This window comes from Dunckerocampus dactyliophorus, chromosome 11, assembly GCF_027744805.1.
Source record: "Dunckerocampus dactyliophorus isolate RoL2022-P2 chromosome 11, RoL_Ddac_1.1, whole genome shotgun sequence".
Taxonomy (NCBI): domain Eukaryota; kingdom Metazoa; phylum Chordata; class Actinopteri; order Syngnathiformes; family Syngnathidae; genus Dunckerocampus; species Dunckerocampus dactyliophorus.
The window spans coordinates 23,499,831-23,521,503 of NC_072829.1; the positions used below are offsets into that span (position 1 = coordinate 23,499,831).

Below are 21,673 nucleotides of genomic sequence, written 5' to 3' on the forward strand. Positions count from 1 at the left end.
TTATACCTGATTCCCTTCCAAAAAACAACGGGAACCTAGGAAACGTCACCTGTGCTGTCCAGGATCCAGGTATTTATTTCAGTTACACTGGTTGAATATTTGGCTAAAAAGTTACTGAATCAATTTAAAGTTACTGAATCTGATTCAAAATGAACCAACAACGTACTTAAATCGTATCGACAACCACGATTCATGATACGAATGAAATCATTATTAAAACAAATCGTTACACCTCTAGTTAAAACTGTTGAGGAGTTCGTTGTAAACAACAGTAGACTGTGCTGTATGATGACTACTTATTAGGGATGGTCTGATCAGAGTTTTATGCTGCCAATTCCGATCATCCATGAGTGACATCGGCCGATACCGATCACATTCATGAAACAACAACACACAAATAGTGTTTCGAGGACAAGACATAATTAGTAGGGATCTTGGCTTTTTTGCTGATAACCGAATGATAAATGAGTACTGTTGTTTTCTTACTCCACCCATCTCTGAGTAAATAATTACTGTATTACATATTTTATATCAGAATACATTTGTGTTTCTTGTGCCTTGATGTGTTATTTTTGGAAAGGTTTAATTTATTTCTAGCTAAAGGGGTATTGTTAAAAAAAAACATGAATTTTTCTGATTATTATTTTGATTGATAAAGTTAATGTTGCTATTTTATATACTTATTTTATTGCATTAAAACTACTCAATGGGATCAATAAAGTTCTTATCTTAGCCATCTGAGAAGATCATATACATTGTTTTTGGTGCCAAACTGTTTCCCAAGTATATTAGTGCGTGTGTGAATGTATAAACGAGAGGCATTAACTTAAATTTCTTTGTAGAAAGGCGCTTTATGAAAGTAGGTAAGTACATTTATTTGTAGTCACTTACAGCACAGCCTTGCCACATCCAATATGGTGGTTATGTTGACGTAAGGCTCACCGCTTGATGCGGCATCTTTGACAACAGCACTTCCTGTTTCCCAGCGTGCTTTGCCCTACTGTTGTTGTAAAAAAGCTGTTACAAGTTAAATGTTTAGCGCTCACATAGTCGTTGATTATTCGGCATTATTTGTTGGTAGTGTCTTTTCTGTTATCAACCTATTACATTGCTGTGTGACGTTTTTTTTAGTTCTCTCTTCAAAGACACCGTGAGTAAGAATGCTATTTCAAATGATAAAGCTGAGCATTATGATTTCATTTGTAAAGGCTGGATTTTTCATACAGCTCATGTTGGCTCTCATTTGATGGTCATAATGTAGTGGCTGGTGAGTGTATGTAGCTAGTTGTATATTAATATAAAATAGGACAACCAAATGAATGTGCGGAAAGATGGCATTTTGCATTAAAACATAAGTGCAGTTCATATGTGGCTCCGCTCTATCTCCCGGTGAAACATGAAAAGCAAAATGAAAGTGAGCAAAAATAGTGCATCGATTTATGAGTGACATGACTACCCCCTTCAGGAAAAATGTCCCCCGAGGGGAGCTACGCAATGCATAATGCACGGAGAGAAGATTACGCCACGGTATGCCTCAAAGCCAATCCTGAGAAACGCTTTGTGAGTACCCGAGCATCGTTTTGCCTCATGGAGACATTGATTAACAATGCAATTACCCTGTAACATGCTCTTTGTCTGAAACTCAATCTAGGCTGCACTGCGTTGTGCTGGAGGACAAGGAAGAAGTGTGTGTGTGTGTGTGCGTGTGTGTGTGCATATGTGTTATGTCTATTGGAAGCACAGGCTGTAAGCATGATGCAAGCAAAGAAGTGTTTGGAAGAGAGCGCTTCGGGAAACACTTAATCGGGCCTCTCCAATGGCTCCTGAAGAGGTTAAACAGGCCAGCAAACAAACACAGAGTACATACCTGTGTATTATAAAAGATCAACGATGGCATGATGGCTCCTGAGCATGCTCTCAGTCACACTAAAAAAGACACTTAATGAGCTAAGCGACTACAAAACACAGCAACATTAGCAATGCAAATATTGAAAAGATGTGACTCAAGAGAGAACCTTTCGAGGACAATATTTAATCTATGCTTTGTGCCAACTTATGATGCTGCTCGGGGACCCATTATACTCATTTCCGGCCCTTCTGGAGTTGCTATGCATGATTCACTATGCAAAAATACCTTCATTTATCTTATGGTGACCTTTTTGTCATCTTTTGTCAGAGTGCTCTTATTTGCAAGAAATAACCTCTGAACACCACTTTATTTTCTTACTTTGTTTTGCATGCAACCACTCTGCAAACAATGCCAATGGGAGAGTCAGTTAGGATCATTTAAAGATACACAAAATGTGTGGTTCAACAATAGACTACAATGGGCACTGCGGTGATTCTTATTTTGCCATTTTTCACTTTGTAAAGATCCATCCATCCATCTTCAATGCCGCTCATCCTCACTAGGGTCGCGGGTATGCTGGAGCCAGCTGACTTCAGGCGAGAGGCGGGGTACACCCTGGAGTGGTCGCCAGTCAATCGCATATAGACTTTCACTCTCACATTCACACTTATGGACAATTTAGAGTCGCCAATTAACCTAACATGCATGTTTTTGGAATGTGGGAGGAGCCACGCACGCACAGGGAGAACATGCAAACTCCACACAAAGATGCCCAACGGAGATTCGAATCCAGATCTTCCCGATCTCCTGACTGTGTGGCCAACATGCTAACATGTTAACCACTAGGCCACCGTGACGCCCTACTTTGTAAAGATGACGGACATCATGAGTGAAAGCAAACTTTAAATATTGTAACGACATATTAAATAATAACGGCATGAGCTCGGCCAGTTGAATTCTCTCATGTCAAACTCTAGAAGTTAAAATGGCCATTAAACTTTGCATTATGAAAAACAAATACAGTTGAACCTCGTTTTTTGTCATTATAATAATCCCTCATATAACGCGGGTAATTGGTTACAGACCCAAGTGACTTTCCGCAAAGAAAGATTCCTTCTTTATAAAAGGAATATTTTTGTAGTTAGACTATAGAAGACCTGTTTGCCACCTTCTAAATACAGTTTTTAAACATAAGAGCCCTCTAGACATGAAATAACACCATTATATTTACCTTTACACTCATATTACTCAATATAGTAGAATATAACAGAAATTAGATATATTAGGTTTAAATAAGACATAAAATAGACTCACATGTTAGCATTGGAAGAGTTGCTTGTTGCTTTTTTCTGGACAGCGTACTTCCTGCGGAGGCCATTGTCTCATTATGTAATGTAATGTAATGGTGGCTGAAGGACACCACGTCAGGATGGCTGTAAATTTGTCAAACAGTTCAAAACTTACTAGTTCTCTTCTTCTACAGACCTATTTCCTAAAGCTAGCTCTAACCCAGCATGCAGAACGTCACTGTCCTCTATGGCGCACGTAAACTGCAGCTCAGAACTACACAAAGCACCCGTCGCTACAGTAACATTATAGTAACATGACAACTAGTGACCAGTGTAGAATACTGCATATCACGTCTTTAAATATGCCTTCTGAATGCCTTATATTTGTATTTCATTCATTTAGTCATTTTTATGCTTGACAATGCTTAATTTAAGCCAAGAATATGTAAAATTACCTAAAATATGCATTTTATTTGACTAATAACAGGTCGTATTTAACCACGAAAGAGTGATCAGGAACGACTGTAATTCGTTCCAAAAAGTCAGACGAAGAATGAAACGTACAAAAACCTAGGCAATTTTCCCCAAAGGAAATAATGCAAATCCAATTAATTACCCCCAAAAGTGACCAAAATTACATTTTATAAAGAATAATTCTAGTTTTACATGCAGAAAGCAATGCAAAATACTTATAGATGATGGATGGATGGAACTTATTGTTGATGCGGACTTCCCATCTTCATCCCATCCTTGCAAAATTAGATTCAATCGTATGCTCATCTTATTATCAAATTGCTGGCACTCGCAACTTTCTTTCTGGCGCCATGGTGTGTTATTGAGCAGTCACAAAATAAAAAATGCACGGCCAGTGAGTCGGCAATGCATGCCGTGCTTTGTTGGGGCACTTGATTTTGTAGCGCGGAAAACAGACTAGCTTGTTCAGTGCAATATTGTACCAAAACTGAGGCAAAAAGTTTTTGACAAATAACGAATCATACGGCCACAGGGGCGTACGAAAGACAAGGTTACACTGAAGTGTAAGTCTGCTTTAACGTTTTAAACATCAAACATACAGTTAAGACGGCTCTAATCGCACTAGTAACGCCATTGGTGAATTTAACATGTAAAAGTTTCATTACTATAAGTAGAAAGTTTGTATTACCGTTTGTATTTCTCCGATGCGGAATGTGCAAACGTGTCTTTTCCCCACAAAGTGAAAGACTCGATGACTTTATCATGTGTTAAGACTCACAACCGCCCATGCAGCGTGGTGTGACATCAATAAATTAGGGATGTGTGCGTGCACCATGACAACAAATCCTAATTGACTTTCCATTGACATCACTCCCGTGGTCCAGGCACGTCCAGAATAGCATAACCGCTGTCTTTAAGACGAATTCACTGCCGCTTAACTGTTAATTGTGGTCGAGGCCAATTCATGACAAATAACGTTGACGGTATAATGACACAGCTGTAGTCCACAGGCTCTTACAGGTTGCATATAGTCTTGCCAATTACCTGACCTATATCATCCCATTTGCGGTGACAGCATCATTTGTCTTTACATTGACCTGTAATGTAAAGACTATAATGCAGCTGTCTTATGTAATTCAGTGAATACGGCGCAATACCACAGCAGCACATCATCTGACTAATGTTATACTTAGTTGTCATGGTTGAGAGGGGCTGAACACTCACCATTAGCTTCCATAATGGGAAAATCATTCATCATTTACCCACAGAAGAAGAGGGGAGGGTGTGATCGTCAAAAGGGTCAAAAAGCTGGGTTATTAATGAGCTCGATAGCGGAATCGAACACACCGTGTTTCATCAGATGACCCATTAAAAACAAATCTCAAGCCTTTTAATGTTAATTAGACTTCTCACGTTGCAATGTGCGATGCTTAGTCCCCTCAAGACGCCGCTGTTCCCCTTGCTTTCCAATGGCCTCTGTGGAGCCATTTTGACAATTGATTAAACTGGTCTCAGAACACATGGGCTCTGGGTTTGAATGTGTAAAGAGGAGCTGCAGGTTCAATTCAAGCAAAACCATCAGTCACTGGATTTAAAAACATGACACCTAAAGTGCTTAATGCTCATAAGATAAGACTTGTATCCTAAAAGCTACCTCCCAGGCGGGGTGAACTGCCCTACAGATGTTTAAGCATGACTAAAAACAGCTCAAACTTTCACAACTGCAGGGCAGCATCGTCACCTCCTATTCTGATTTATGTGCACTTGATGCCACTCGTCTCCTGTTTGCTAAGCAGGGCTCCTTTTGTTTGAGCTGAAGCGTTAAAGTGTCAGACTATCAGTCAATTTGGTGCTGTGCTGTAGGGCAACAGCAGGTTGTTCGGGACGGACATTTGGTTTGGTTCTGGTTGGGTTGCTATAACAGCCTTGCCGATTACTCTGCACTGTAGTACCCGATTGCGGTGACATCGAGGCTGACCTTGGAGTCACCTCCCCCGCTGCCGCACTCTCCCTTGTCGTACCACCATTTGTTTTTCAATTTGTCCAAGAGGCCTTGCTCATTCAGTTTTAAAACTGCCAGGTTAACAGCATTTCTTGAAACGATAAAACATAACTTGTAAGAAAATGCACAGGTCCGTGAGAAATCTAATGCAAAGGAATGGGTGTTCTAAGCATCATAATGATAGGTCATGGTAGAGAGACTACCACCATCAATGCAGGGGCTTACGCACAGAACCAGTTACTCAGAATGGTTTAGGAAAGGACAAATTGTGGTTTAAGAATTTAAGGAGAGATAAGAGAGGTGTTAAATCTCGGAAAAGGTGGCATGAAGGGTTACGTAGTTTAAAACTGAAGTGTGCGGGATGGGGACACTTGTCATTGAGAAGAGAAGTAACAAACATCAAACAACAAACATCATGCAATTAACATTTGTCACAAGTGACAGCACAGCTTTTAAAAGGCTAAATTGAAAAACCAGTGAACTGTTAAATTAAAAGTGAAAACATAACAGTCAGGTAGGACGTCACACGGGACGGAAGGGGAGATCGAAGGGGGGAGAGGAGAGCAACGGGAAGAGAGAGACACACATATGAAATGATTGTTAGCTTTAACCGTATCATTAGGATTTCATTAGAATAACAGCTCTAACACATGTATAAAAACATTTCAAAGACATTTATAGTAAAAACCCTTCTGTATCCAAATGCATTGAAAAGCATACTACCGTTACCTCTGCGCCCATAAAAAACAAGGAGAGGAGAAGAGAATGACAACAGGGGGACATCAGGGTAGGTGGAATACTATAACAACATGGAGGATATTGTTATATTATTCCACCCACCTTAATGCTGAGCCTTTGGGCGTCGCCACACCGTAGCCTTTGGAGTCGAGGTTGCCGCCCACTTTCATGGTGTCGCACGGCTTCCGCTGCTCGATGTACTCGTTCATGGTGGACTCGAGGAGAAAGGCGAACTTGCCCTTTGACTTTCGTACCCGAGCCACGCCATCGGGTGTGGTCTTAACAAACACTGAGGGTTCAGCGGATTTCATGTACGACCACATCTTCTCGTACACGGCTATTTTGGATCGCTGTGCAGAGAGGAACACAAGAGAAGAGCAAGTTCAGAAACGCATGAATACTCATCACGTGTTCAATGGATTTTGTAGGATTTTGAGCTTAATGATCACTTGATTGAAAGTGCCATTAAGAAGTACTTAAAGACATCCATTAAAACCGCTGTGTGATATCTTCAAATACTTCCCAAAATGATCTGCTGTTCGAAGTTAGTAAGATCATGAAGCACAATAATTGACAAATTCCATTTCTCTGGATAGGGATGCACGTTTGTACAAATAAATTACAACAGTTTACTGACAATGAGAGTTTTGTCGTGATGAATGTATAAATTGAACATGTACATAATACTGTAGTACAGGCATTGGATTCCCATTCAGCCTCTGGTGTACCATGCTAACTGTGGCTCATTGTCCATGTGCAGGAGGAGTAAGGCGAGTTCCTCGTATACCAGGCCTCCCATCACAGAGTAACTCAGATGAGCATTCTCCAGGCGCCTTGGGTCAGGATTAACGAGCCTGCAAATCTGGGTGAGTCGAGCACTATCTATAATAAGCATCAATTAAATTATTCAATGGTGCCGGATTTGTTTTGGCATAAGGCGCTTCAGACTTTGAACAATTGCTGGTACAACAGTCATGAGCAAGTTTCCTGAATGAGAAAGCATTATTATTGGGGCCTATGTCTAATTTAAATATACAGTATATAAACAGTATTATGAAGCCAAAAATAGACTGACAGGGTTGGATCATAATTAAAAACCAGCAACATCAAAACACCTGAATGGCTTGATGGTGGAAGCGACGTCTGTCCAAGAGCTGGTAAATGACGGCCAAATAATCACTAACGAGTAAATGTTGTCTAACCAAAATCACACAGCCTAAACAAACCCTTTTCATGTTAAAGCGAATTTCTCCTCTGGGAACAATGATAGTCTGCTCAAGGTCTCGTCACTTCAATAATCAATCAAATAAATGTTACACAATTTAAGAGCTTTAATCTCACAACAGGGAATGTCAACAGATAAGCAAAATCAATAGGTGTCATCCACTGGGGAGCATGGCGCTCACTTGTTGAGGTTCCTCAGCCCAAAGCCGCAGAATGTCCATCAGAAACTGAAAGGATGGTTATAGGAAGATCAATAACGACATGCTTAGGTCACTTCACTAAAAACTGACATGATGGTTGGACTTATATAAAACCTGTAATACAAACTAGAAGAAACTAGAACATCCGACGGTTACATTTATTTATTTTCTTAGTTTTTTTAATACATGTAATATATAGATAAGCAATGCACTAGGGCTAGCTTATAAAAAATATAAAATACAATGGAACCTCGGTTTTTGTATGCCGTAAAAACATTCGTTTTTTTGACAAATTTAGAAAATTATTGCCAACAAATATGTCTTGGTTATCGTGCGGTCAAACAATGCACCTAAGAAAGAAACTAGTTGAGTGCCCAAGCAAAGCATCCATGTAGTGGTGACTGTGAAGAATGAATGGTAGTTATTTTGGAGTTGGGACACTGTAGACAGATTCTGGCCACTGAATCCTTTAATCATCTTTATCATGTGTGTGTGTTTGATTAATTTGTTCATAGAACACACACGGAACAATACACAACTCTGTATCTGTCTCCTTCCTTCCTTCTTTCAAGCATACTGATGAGCCATCGAAGCAGACTGCACAATTTCTGAGTGTTAGAGGAATTTTTGCTTTTTTTTAAATATAGGAAATCTAAACTGTGTAAAATGTGTTTTGTGTTCATATTTTTGGGGGTCTGGATCGGATGAATTGGATATACTTTATTTCTTCATTATGGGAAAAATGTGTTTGGTTTTGGTTTTCGTGTGAACTTAATGGCGAAAACTTAGGTTCCACTGTAAATCCCAGAGGCTGACTTGAGCAGCTGCAAAAAAGCTTTTTGGTCAATTGATGCGCTCAGTGTCTTGTTTTAAGCTGTTTTAGTACAAAAATCTATGGATTATATTTTTTTGGAGGGATCAACGCTGCAAGTCAAGATAATAATTTGAAATATTGCTTTAAAAAATGCGACGGCAAACTACTTTGTATTTTTACTGCACATTTTTAATGCAAAGTACAATATTTTACTGAACTGAATCAATAAACACGAATGTACTGTAAATATTACCTTTCTGTCTATTAGTTACACTCTGGGTTTTGGCAGTGTAGTAGTTCGCATAGCTGACTTCCATGCATGTGGCATGATCATTCCCACTCAGTGTCCCATTCATCCGTCTACCTATAGCCTCTTTTCGCTTTGTCACTCACTGATTTATAGACAGATAAATATTTCGTCTCATGTTTGTCTATTGGTAGCTGTGAGGCAAGGACAAAAAATCAGTCTTGATGATAAACATTAGTTTAACCCTAGTTAAAAAGCGATTACGCCAGTAAGGAAAGATTTGGCTGTGTAAATCTCAGGTAATGAAGTTCAATATAATATAAACTTCAGGGATTCAGCATGCATATTGAGCTTTGTCCCCGTGCATCATACAAACCAGACTCATCAGTGTCTGAAAAAGCCCCCTTAACAGGAGCGTATTCATCTCTAATGCATCTCTATCAATAAACAAACACATTAACCTTGACCTGAGGAAAGTGCTTTACTGGCTCCAGCAATATACAATTTGTTCGTAGGCATTTGTCATACAGCATCAGGCCATGGGTGAGGATGAGGCGAGACAGCGACATAACACAAATTAGAAAAAAGTCTGCATGATGAATCTTCCCCTGCGCAGATGAAAATGCTTTAAGTCGAGACATTGGCTATTGGGGTCTAATGCAAATATGACGGATGGGAGGAGAACTTGGACTTCAATGTGATGCTTTTGCTGACAATCTGGTTATATGCGTAGAATTTGCATGTGTCACGCAGCATAGAAAGGACACTAGTTTAGAGGACGATTTCCCCACAGACCCCGGGCTCATCTGCTCAGCTGCGGAAAAGCTCCAAACGCCTCCTCAAATGAAGAGAAAAGAATGGATCTGGGCATTGATTACCAACGACAGAGTGTGCTGTCTCAGTGCTTTATGAAGTCAATTCATCAATATCAGACCTGGGAAGCGGCTCGACCAAAACCTAAATAGGCTGATTGCACAACAACTAAAGTTTCAACACGGCTGTTTAAATGGGAATCAAACGAGAGTGGAAAAACAAGAATATCCACAGATGTGTGATGATAGACTTCTAGCTCATGAGTGTGCTAACTGCTGATCATATAACTGTAAGATCTTCATCTGCTGAATGAATTCTCAAAAAACATAATTGTGTATAATACTGTATGTCTACAACTTACACGCTACCTTTCAAAATCCATTTCACAACGATGGCTGCATTACCAAACAACTTGGCATAAATGACCCCCCATCCATTTGCGTTGATGTTTCTGTCCAGATGTATGCTGATGAAACTGTAATTTACATTCATGCAAGCTTGGTTGAGAAGCTCCACGGTTAATATCTCAGCTTGGTTGAAGCAATCCTGCCTGCAGTTAAATAATTTCAAAACAGTAGCAATGTTCTTCACTAAGTCCGGCAATACCTTCAGTGCCAGCCAGATGTTTTGCTTTCAGGGCAAAGACTGCAGATCGTATCAGAATATAAATATGTGAGTGTCGTAATTGACACAAAGCTGTCATTTAGATCACATATAAAAAGGGTCAAATTTAATCTCAGTCATTTCAGAGACATTCGCCATCAAATGTCCGCACAGGCAGCAAAAATGTACATGCACGCTATGATCTTCTCACCTATCATTTACTGTTTAACAATTTTGTCACAGGCTATTATTACATCTCTGAAACCCCTGCAGTCACTTCACACACGCTACATAAAAATGTTGGATAAGAAACGTCACATTTCTCACCCTTGTCCAATATTACATAAATACAGACTACTCAGCTGGGAAAACATCGTCAAATTATCAAGGTTCTACTTTATTAATAAAATTGTCCGTGGGTTATCATATCCTCTTTTTCAACAGTTTGTCAACTTCCAAACACTGTTCATTGCAGAAAGAGGCAATGAGAGGGGGGATTGCTTGATTCCCTCTTGGAAAATTTGGCCAAACCGCTTTCTCCATTTCAGCTGCTATTGAGTGGAACCTCACCCCAGTAGCCATTACAAATAAAAACATATCACACGATCCAGTTCAAGAAATGATTTATTGACAATCACTAACTACAGACTGACTTGTATAAGTTATGTATTCTGGTATCCTGTCATGTATGCGTTATGTCTTGGTATGATGTTGTTTTACGATTATTAGATTATATGCATTTTTAGTAAATGGGATTAGGACTAAGGACAGATGAAAGCTAGCCTTTTGGCTAATTCTGGCACACTGACAGAAATGTTTATTAAAATATGCAAATATGTAAAAATAAATATATAAAATTAAAAATACATCAAATGAAAATATATTCTTTAAGTCAAAATTGGAATTTAGGTATTGTAGGTCCAAAGCAGATGCCTTCACAATTCTTTTCTTATTTCCCTTATGCATGAAGGCACATTTTTGCCAACTTAAGGACATCAGTGACAGGCTGCAAACACGATTCCGTTTTAGGATGATGCTGTAAACTAATTGCTGCCAAAAATGCGTCTATCCGAGCAATGGGAGTAATTTAGGAATAAATAGTGATTTATGGAAGTGCTGCGGTACAGTATTTAAGGCCAAACTTTCTGTATAAAACCACAAAGTAAGTTCTGCAAACTATGACTCTTACATTCATGCGTACACTAACTGGAAACTTTATTAGGAACATCTGCACTGGCTGCAAAAGCAACCTTTACCAATATGCTTATTATTGCAGTTCTAGTGTGTGGAGATACAGTAATCCCTTCTTTATTGCAGTTAATTAGTCCCAGACCCAACTGTGATAAGTGAATTTCCGTGAACTAGGATTCCTTATTTATAAATCCAACATTTTCATAGCTAGAACATAGAAAACATGTTTATAACCTTCTAAATACATTTTTTTAACATTATTAGAGCCCTCTAGATATGAAATAACACCCCTTTGGTCACCTTCACACTCGTAATACACAATACAGTACACATAATAAAAGTAAATAACCCAAGGCATAAATAAAACTTGTGCTCATGTGTGTTGCTATAAATGTGTTCCTTAGGGCAGTGTTTGAAAACCTTTTTTGTCTGGAGTCCCCCCAGAACCTTGTTGTCATACTATGAGTACCCCCTCACACATACGCATTGATAATTCTGCAAAAGTAGAATGTAACAACTGTTATTGTCTCCCTGGGGAAACTAGTTGTGACGTACGTCTTCCATTTTATTGTCTGGCTTCATATGAAATAACTGAGAATATTTACTTATCATCTTGGAAATTCAATGTTTCCACCTACCTCCTGCAATTTGCTTGCAGACCACTAGGGATACGGGTTCCCTTGTTTGGGAATCACTGCCCTAGGGAAGCTGAGTGGCGGGCGGACAGGAAGCTGGGGGTTACTGTAGCAACAGTGGCCCGTGTTCTTATTAGGGATTTTTATTCGTTGTTCCGGCGATCAAGTCTGGCGTTTGTGTGTCTCACCGAACATTCCAGTAACATTAATGACACTGAGTCACCAGTGTAGAATACTACATACAGTATCATTCACAATGTATCTGCGTGCGTCTTCTGAATGCCTGATAATGTATTTTAGTTCATGTGGCAATTTTAATGCTTGGAAATGCTTAATTTAGATAATGTAGGCAAAAACAATGTAGCATGCTTCAATATGCATATCTTCAACACAACATTAAAAAAAAAAGAAATCAGGAAGGGGGCAAACACTTTTTTCACACACAGTACATACAGTACAATAGTAGCTTTCCCTCAGATAGATCATCGTCTGGAGGTTTTGTTGGCCTCAAACTTCCCAGTAGGCTGTATGTAAAAGTGGAACAGTTATTTAAGTGCAGAGTCAAAAAAGTAATTGCTCCCTCCACTCTAAATAACCACTTAATCTGTATTGATTCCAACTTGCGTATCTCTCCCAGAACTCTGCCCACTACTCTTTGGACTACTTTGGACTAGTGCCTGTTTTATTCTTCCCTTGGCACGGCAGCATACTTTCATTATGGCCTCAGCCTTGTTGCCCTATGTTTACCTCAACATTCTCAGCATTTGCGGTCAAACCACAGCCTCCATTCAATATTCCCGGTGGACCACCTTTGTCCCATGAAATAAAAGTTGATGCTCTGGGGGTGTACTTGTGTCATGCTATGTACTGAATGCCAACTGACAGATCTTTGAAGTTGGCCCTCGAAGCGAGGCTCTCTTAGGACAAAGCTTTGCCAGAGGTTACGCCTATCTCACAGCAGTCTATCATTACATCTGATAGCTCGCTCTTATATGCAAACAAGCTGTAATCTTTATAGAAGCTCCATCAGTCAATACTCCACTGAAACACATCATGACAAGAGCTTTGGGAGTTGTTACAAAGCATCGATGTGATTGCAGTGCACCCTCAGGATTCCTGGAATAAATCGTCTTCTCTTCATGAAACTCTGGCCAGAAGCAGGTCTGCTCTGAAAATCTGCTCATTAAACCTTGTGTTGGACCATGCAGAAGCTCTAATGTGTGCGTCACAATAGCTGAGACGTGAAATTGATTTTTATGCCGAGCAAAAATGCCTGAGTGGCTGCACACAAGCTGTTGTTCCATCTTCATCACACCTTCACATCAGTAAAATGCATGATGTTGGCCCTCAAGACTTAAATGTGAGATTATTTTAGGGGCAAACAAAGCTGCGGTCTCATTCCTATCCGTCATTGTCCTTGTTTCATTGTTACGCTGTTAAATGAGGTGCATGAAGGGTATTTGACGGTCTCACAGTCGTTTTTTCATGTAATTAAACAGCCAATTTACTATTGAAGCCACTATTAGGCTGCATCTTTCCCTTTGACATGTTTTTGAAAACAACAGAGTCAAGCCTTTTGATGGAGTCATCAAGGCTGCATTGAAAGTGACACAAGTCACAGTGGCACAGTTCGGGTAGGGGTCATGGCATATTCTCAGAGTGAGCGTTACGTCATCACAATACGAAACGAAAAGACCTGCCGTAAGGCCACACATATGGCCCAGTAGAGGTGCACCCGCATTAAACAAGGAAGTACTGGACAGTAGAACTTCGAATAGCATGGGTTCCATCCATCCATCCATTTTCCACCGCTTATCTGGGACCGGGTCGCGGGGGCAGCAGTCTCAGTAGGGAAGTCCAGACTTCCTGGCCCCCGGCCATCTCCTCCAGCCCCACCGGGAGGACACCAAGGCGTTCCCAGGCCAGCTGTGAGACATAATCCCTCCAGCGTGTCCAAGGTCTGCCCCATATTTAGCCTCCGTTTGAGTACATTTTTGGGTTAGCATACAATATGGCGTGCGTACTGTCGCGTTATTATGCGTGAGTACAACTGTGTTCTTAATGTATTTCCCATGACCAAATGTCCTGATACAGGAAAACGAAAATCGGAAGTATGCTCCCTTTGCGAATCTATGATGTCATCAGCAGTTAACACTGTAGTTCTTTGCTAACTAAAACAGTAACACCACAAGTCTCAAAAATGTTAACATAAAGCACTAAAGTTTTTATAGTTTTACATGCAGAAAACTATTCTAAATGTATGTAAATGATGAATGAAAGGGACAGATGAAAATTTTTAATTTAATTTAATTTAAGTCCCAAAGATCTACCGCCTACTAAAAGCATAGAAAATATATATATTGACTATATTTCTAAACATACGTATTTATGTACCTTGTACATGCATATCAGGGGTGCACACACTTTTTTAGCATCATGTCCAATTACAAGTCGACATGATTTAGCTCTTACTACAGTATAAAACATACAACATACACCAGTGGTCAAAAGTTTTAGAACACTCCAATTTCTCTGGAGGAAAAAGCTACATTTTTAAGTGTTATGATGGTCTGTCTCTCTTCCATTGTTAATTCACTTTTTTCTTGCCATTTTTGGAGCAACAAATTACTTTCTCCAGTACAATGCTGTTCAACTGATGTTCACGAGGGTGTAGTGCCACAGTGTGTTCCGAACACTGTTTTTAGGTAGTAAGTACTCCAAAACTTGGAACAAATGTAGGAATTAGTTGCACCAACTGCCCAGGCTTCAACCATCAACCTCCATTTCTGCAGAACAGCTTTAAATTGTTGACCCATTTTGTGGTCCCTGAAACAGGCCTTTTTGTATAATTCTGAAATACACATTATTTTTCAGTTTTGAGTAACCTTACCTTTTTTTTAACCTCTGGCACTTTGTACCATTTCAAGCTAGCCTTGAACGACTAAATTTCAATAAATAACTTTTTATTGGGGTGTTCTAAAACTTTTGACCCGTAGTGTATATATAAAATCACCGGTAAACTTTGAAACTACGACACTAAATACTAATTAGTATTTTACATGCACAGTTCCACAGTTTACTGGTAATCAAAGTAATTGATATCATTCAATAATTCACAATCCAATTCAATATGGCAATAAAGATAATTACGCATAATTCCTCAATAGTGTAGTTTTCTCAAAATAGTTTACATAATCTGAGTATCAGTAATATGTCAGTCGAAATACTGTAGCTACTTAGCGTTCATTAGACAGCTCATGTATGATGTCCGGTTAGCATTTGCTATCGAACATTACAGATATACAACAAGTGAAAATAATTCTTTGCAATAGCAAATCAGCAGGGGAGTTTAATGTCAGCTGACTGATGTCAAATGACAGCTACAAAGTGACGTTTATGCGATCAACCCACGCTACCTTCGCGGTCAACCCAGTAGCTTGTTATCGATGTAATGGTCACCCCTGGTCTCAGGCGATGGCAATGGAGAGAAGATCCCAAACGTGGGGAAGTCGAGTTGAGGCAAGTAGTGGGCGCACACTATTAAATTCTGGAGCCATTCAGCCCCTTGGTGGGGACATCAACCGTCCCCCAGACCAGCTGTCTTTTGTTAGCGTTATTTAGCTGGGAAGATGAACTCTAATGCTGGGATGAATGGTGGCCTCACAGGCAAGAGGAGTCTACAGTATGTGAATTTTTGCCAGGTACTGCGGCTTCCTCCCACATCCCAAAAACCCACATTTTGTTTTGTTTTAGAATGTGTGAATGGTTGTTTGTCTATATGTGCCCTGTGATTTACTGGCGGCCAGTCCAGGGTGTACACCGCATCTCGCCCAAAGTCAGCTGGAATAGGCTCCAGCTCACCCGTGACCCTAATGAGGACAAGCGGTATAGAAAATGACGATGATGACTCCAACACTTCTCTTTACATCTATTTGCTTCTGCACAAACTACTAGTCTTATATATGTCTGAGCTTCATCAACTTCTCAGGATGTGGTGCCTTACATGACAGGTGTAATCATCAAAAATTCAAGCTACGGATGTCACAAGCTTGGCAACATATGATTATTTTGAGACACTGAAGATTCCAGCTGGCTGATGCCGTATGGATCTCATTAAGATGGGGTGTATTTTTTTCTTGTCAAGCCTCTACAGCTTTAATTAAACTCAGAATAGCAGTTCACACATGTCATTTTCTGTTTGAATGTTGGGTTGTAAGTAGGACATCGTTCTACAGAAGCCAGGAAAACCATCACTTGGCGACCACTTGTCAGATATTCTGTGAGCGGACCTGATGTGTCTCCATTGTCAGGTTGGAACCTAATCTATAATTGGCATCCACCATCGTTTAGATACGTAAAAATATACTGTAGTACATAGTCACGTGCGCAGCAGCTCTGATGAAAAGAGCAGTCATTCTTAAGTGTTCAACGGTGAAAAGAGAGTTGACACATTCCCTCCCTGTGCATGTTTTCATCGGGCATGTCTTTGTAAGAAACATCCTTTTCCAACTGTCTTTTCAATGTGTCACACAAAACTAAGTTGTCCTTTATGTGGGGAAAAAAATAATGTTTTTACACTTACATTATTGGATATTGCTTTCAGTGCACCTAATTCAAAAGACTGCAGAACTGATGTTGCTATGTCGACAGCTGCAAAATAAATGAATGTCACATCAAAATATGACGTTCTGCTGAGCGAGCCCGTGGTGTACTTTTAGTGACCAACGTGGATTCAGGTTTTTCTTAGCTTACACCTAAATAGCCGGTCCATTTAGCTGGTGGACAAAGTGCTTATTCCATTTGAAGGCTCCTTCAGACAGCTCAGCTTAACCTATAGGCCTCTTCTTCATCATATCCAATTTGCCAGCCATGGCAAGCTAACTAATTATATTTCTTGAGCTGACCCCTCTGAGTTTTGAGTCTGATGTGGGCGCTTTGATTAGCCTCCTGTTTTTATCACCTCAGAGTCTTCCATGTTGTTATCACACTTTCTGCTGACAGCCCCGGTGCCTCAAGGTTGCACACTGCAGCACTGCCGCATACATAAATTTCACATTCATGTCAAAAGGGTTCGAGATCTGCGTTTCTGTCAACGCACCTCCTTTGAAACAATCTAGTGCAGGTCAACAATGCTACTACCTAAGCTACACAACGAAAACACTGCAAGAGAACTTCATCAATGACCTCAACAAGCATGATAATGCAATGGCGATGATTTGTGTGTCATGTAGCTACTCACCCTAAAAAACTCTTTTGTGGAACCTGAGTCCAGAGTGCCATAGGCTATCTCTGTCTGCTTGGCCAGATCTTCTGCGCTCTCTATAGGTGAGACCATCCTCTCCACTGTCAAGAAGGCAGCCAAGTTGGCTGTGTAGGAGGAGATGATGATGAGGGTGAAGAACCACCACACCCCACCAACAATACGCCCTGACAGAGACCTACAAGAAGATTGTCCATGACATGGAAAACACAATGAAATTATACACACACAGACAGTTATGATTGATTGACCATATTGTATACGTCCTCAAATTTCAGTGCACAGGTGGTCTTCGGGTTACATTGGAGTTCTGTTCCGATGGTGTAAGTCGAATCTTATACCTTAACTATTAGGGATGAGCGAGTACACCACTATCTGTATCTGTTCACCCATCTAAATTATCTGGAGCCATATCTGTACTCGGAGTGTAAGGTGCATAAACCGGAAGTGGGCATGGTTTAACCCAGAATGGGTTGGGCTTAAATCGGTACATTAAGTCTGAAATTGACATGGATTGTTGCTACATTTATTTTTTTATTATCCATCTACATGTGTACTGTGTATGTGTGCAAGTAATCTGTAAGACTTAATTATTTAATTATTTTCTAACGATCTGTGTGAAGTTGGTGATTCATGCAAACAACCACTGATGGCAAAGAGGGAAATATTCTGTCAGCCTTGTTCACTATAGTTTTCTCCAAACCACCGTGTTCAGTACTACGAGCAAAGTTTTCCAACTGACTTTATAAGCAAGCAAGCAGAAGAAAAGAAAAGAAAAAAAAACACCGGCAGTGGCCGAAGCAACACGAGCCGCGTACGTAAGGAAACAAGTTTACCAAGTGACTTTAGATACGAGCTGGGCTGAGGAAAACGCCCCCCCAAAAAAATCTGTGCGGAATGGAGGCAGTTACCAACATGACACAAGCCGTTTTCAACTTTTGTCTTGTGAAATGCACCACTTGCGTAACTAAACAAATCTACCAACTAACTTTAAATATCATACAAACCCAAATACAGCGAAATAGAGAACGTGAGCTGGAGTCAAACCGAGCAAGCAGAGAGTCACTGTCTGTATTGTGTTTGTGTGTGTGATGCCATAATGGCTCCTCTCTCTGGCTGTAGTAAGTCTATCTAGGGAGGGGCGGTTGCTGTGTGTGACTGGCCAATCATAGAGCGTGAAGATTGAATACATAAGTAGTTACCCAATGAGGATTTTCCTTCATCACGATTACGGATAATGATGAGCTGTACTCATTTCGTGCTCGTACTCTGCAAAAATGCATTATCTGTAACGGATACTCATTTTAGACAAGTACTATTAATCCCTATTAATAGTACTATACCCTAGTACTATACATCCCTATTAATTATACCTACATTCTCATCTTATATACAAAATTAACTTAATTAAAGTAACTCACACTGTACACAGAACACATGAAAGACATAAAATACCGTAATAAAACACTAAATACCAATAGACCACTACACTGCCCGATTATTACTTTCACTTTTAAGGGCTCAGCCACTTGGCAATTATGTGTGCTCTAGTATTAGAGTTTTGTGATTACCGACCGTCTGTGAATATGGCATGTGTCCTGGCTGTGTGTGTGTGTTTGCATGCGTGGTCCGGCTGACAGTCACCTGTTTTGTTTTTGCAATAATGAGACTGTTGATCAACAACGTCCGCGTAGACTTACAATAGCTCGATTAGGTTCATTTGGTCTTCTTATAAAATGAATCTTTAATTTCTTATGTTCAGACAAACTGTTTTGAGGTATGTTGAGTGGAAATTTTACCTCGACTTGGAGTGGCCAACCAGGCAAACCTGACATGCCCAACCAGTTGGCTGCGCCAATGAAAAATTTCCACTCAATATTCCTTAAAGTCTGTCTGACCATAAGAAATTGAACTTTCGTTACAATATGATGGTTATCTTAAATGATGGTTCTCGAGCGAATCATTTATTTACAGACCAAAATTAAGTTTTTTATTTATTTATGGGATTGCCTACAGTACATAACCATGGAAGAACATAACACAGAACGCTGTAAACCAAGGACCACCTGCACTGTCTATTGCAACTGACTGAACACAGAACATTTTAAGGTAGAACATCGAGCATGGCTATTGAACCATACCTATATACCTTTTAGTTGCTATCGAATCTTAATTGTCTTCTCTACGTAGTTTGGACAACTGACTCTATGCTTCCAACTTTTTGGGAAGAGTTTTTGGTAGGACCCTCTTCTGTTGCAAGATAAGTCTCCTAGTACACAAATAAAGGTTCAAAAAGATATGCTTGAATAAATTTGCTTGGGTGTTTCTGCATAAATTGACAGAATAATCCCACATAGCCTACTTTACAATATTTTGAATACATTCAAGAGTGGATGTTGTTCCCAGAAAAGATGAGAGACAAATCTCAACTATTTTTTTGCTTTCAGTTGTAGGTGGACTGGCCATGGGGACAATAGTATATCATAGTATATTTTGTTTAGGGGCGCCATATAGGGGGGAAAAGTTAGGACAATTCCTAGGGGCCCCAAAAATATAGGTGCGTGACAACAGCTGCCTGGGAGTCAGGCCCAATGTGATTTATTTTCATGGGGCTCAGAATTCCTGGTGCCTCCCCTAATTTTGTTCATAGGAGCCATTAGTCAATTTTAGTCAGTCGCACCTGATTTAAATCAGTCACATGTACATAATAACTCTCCCAGCAAGATTTTGGCTTCAGTTGATTGCCACCTCCAGGGCAGGAAATGAAGATGCCTGACCTGTCTCTACTGTAAATATCACAACACTACAAGTGTATAATTTTGCACTCTGCTCCACTGAACTCACCTTGGGGAGATATCACAGCCCTGCTGCATGAAGGCGCCCAGTGAGAACCAGAGAGAATTGAAGATCCCAAAGTCATTGGGAGGATCAGGGGGTGTCTGAGGGTCTTTTGTCTCATCCTGTTCCTCTAGGTTCCACTCGTAAGGACTGAACCGACTGACCAGGAATAGAACCACGCTCACCCCAATATAGGCAAACACTATACACATCCAGATCTCATAGGCCAGTGGGTCCAGGAAGGAGAAAACGCCAGGCTTGGACTTTTGAGGCTTCTTTATCATAATGGAGATGCCCAAACTCATAAATGGCTTGGAAAAGTCTATCACCTCCTCTCGAACCAGAGTAATGGTGAGAGGTGCAACAGCTATATCTGCTCTCTGGAAACAGGAACATGCACAGTGTCATCATTAGTTATGATCTGCATGAAAAGTCAGGTGTATAACATGTGAATTGCTGCAGCTGAAAACTTCCAAATAAAGAAGAGAGGTTGTTATCATAAATTTGATGAAACAAAACAGAGAAGACATCATAAGGCAGGCTAGAAAACACACAAAGGAAAACTGTAGTCCTCTGAAGAACACATTTCATTTCCTGTGGCAGATTATGACGTTAAAACGAGGGCTGTCAAATGATTATTTCTTAAAACTCAGATTAATCCATTTTCAAATTCATTAATCACGATTAATCACCATTTGCAACTATGTCAAATAGGGGTGTCACAAGGTCTCGTGTCACAAGATCTTGCAAGATTAAAACATGACAAGATTTCTCGTTCAGAAAAAAACTATGTTGTGGGCACTAGGACTAGGATAAATTAATTAATTAATCACACAATAAATGAAAACTAACTGGATAATTTTGCCAGCCTCAATATTTTGCCATGTGCATGCATGTCTGTTTTCCTCGTCTCTTGCCTCAAACAGGCAGGAAGAGGATTCGCTCTGTGCATTGGTTTCAGCACCTTGGCCGTTTGTTCCATTGGACAACGACATGAACGGAGTGAGCAATTTTATTAGTCATAGTCTCTTGTCTCGGTGGGTGGAGATGGGGCTGGTAGCATACGCACAGACTGCGAGCGTACTGCGACGGGTGTAACGTGCTAGAAATTAAATTAGTAGATTGCAAAATATTGTTGTATATTTTTTAAAAGTAATGTTAAAACCCGACCAGTCCATGGTGTACCCCGCCTCTCGCCTGAAGTCAGCTGGGATAGGCTCCAGCATACCCACAACCCTAGTGAGGATAAGCTGAATAGAAGATGAGTGGATGGACGGATGGAATGGTAAAACTTTGTCTCGTTTCGTTCTCGTAGACCCAATCTCGCATATCGTCTCGTCTTGTGAACTGAGTGTCTTGTGACACCCCATGCCCATTTTTACTGTATTTTATTAACAGAAATAAACGACAGGACACAAATATAAATTTGTACTTAATAACAGCAAATTAATATCAAGCTAAAATGTCTCATACATGTCTGAAAATGTATTTATCTA

At 40.1% G+C, this 21,673-nt stretch overlaps 1 protein-coding gene and 1 long non-coding RNA gene across 8 annotated transcripts in view; one reads left to right on the forward strand and one right to left on the reverse strand.

Annotated features, from left to right (window-relative positions):
- gria3b (glutamate receptor, ionotropic, AMPA 3b) overlaps positions 1-21,673 on the reverse strand; it is a 116,667-nt gene that overhangs the window by 8,286 nt on the left and 86,708 nt on the right. For 4 of the 7 annotated variants that reach the window (XR_008572874.1, XM_054791861.1, XM_054791859.1 and 1 more), the window contains 4 exons: positions 20,184-20,557; positions 17,319-17,517; positions 6,455-6,702; positions 5,591-5,705 (listed from right to left, as the gene is read on the reverse strand). Coding sequence is in view for 5 of the 7 variants with exons in the window: in XM_054791861.1 (XP_054647836.1) it covers positions 5,591-5,705; positions 6,455-6,702; positions 17,319-17,517; positions 20,184-20,557 (936 nt within the window). In the remaining 2 variants the exon portion in view is untranslated. Of the gene's footprint in view, positions 1-5,554; positions 6,346-6,454; positions 6,703-17,318; positions 17,518-20,183; positions 20,558-21,673 lie in introns of those variants that run through there. The other 3 variants (XR_008572875.1, XM_054791864.1, XM_054791860.1) reach the window with 3 other exon arrangements.
- The window catches only part of LOC129189787 (uncharacterized), a 60,165-nt gene continuing 39,502 nt past the window's right edge, over positions 1,011-21,673 (forward strand). The window contains exons 1-3 of the long non-coding RNA XR_008572876.1: positions 1,011-1,150; positions 1,466-1,560; positions 7,113-7,218. This is a non-coding gene — a long non-coding RNA (uncharacterized LOC129189787). The remainder of the gene's footprint in view (positions 1,151-1,465; positions 1,561-7,112; positions 7,219-21,673) is intronic.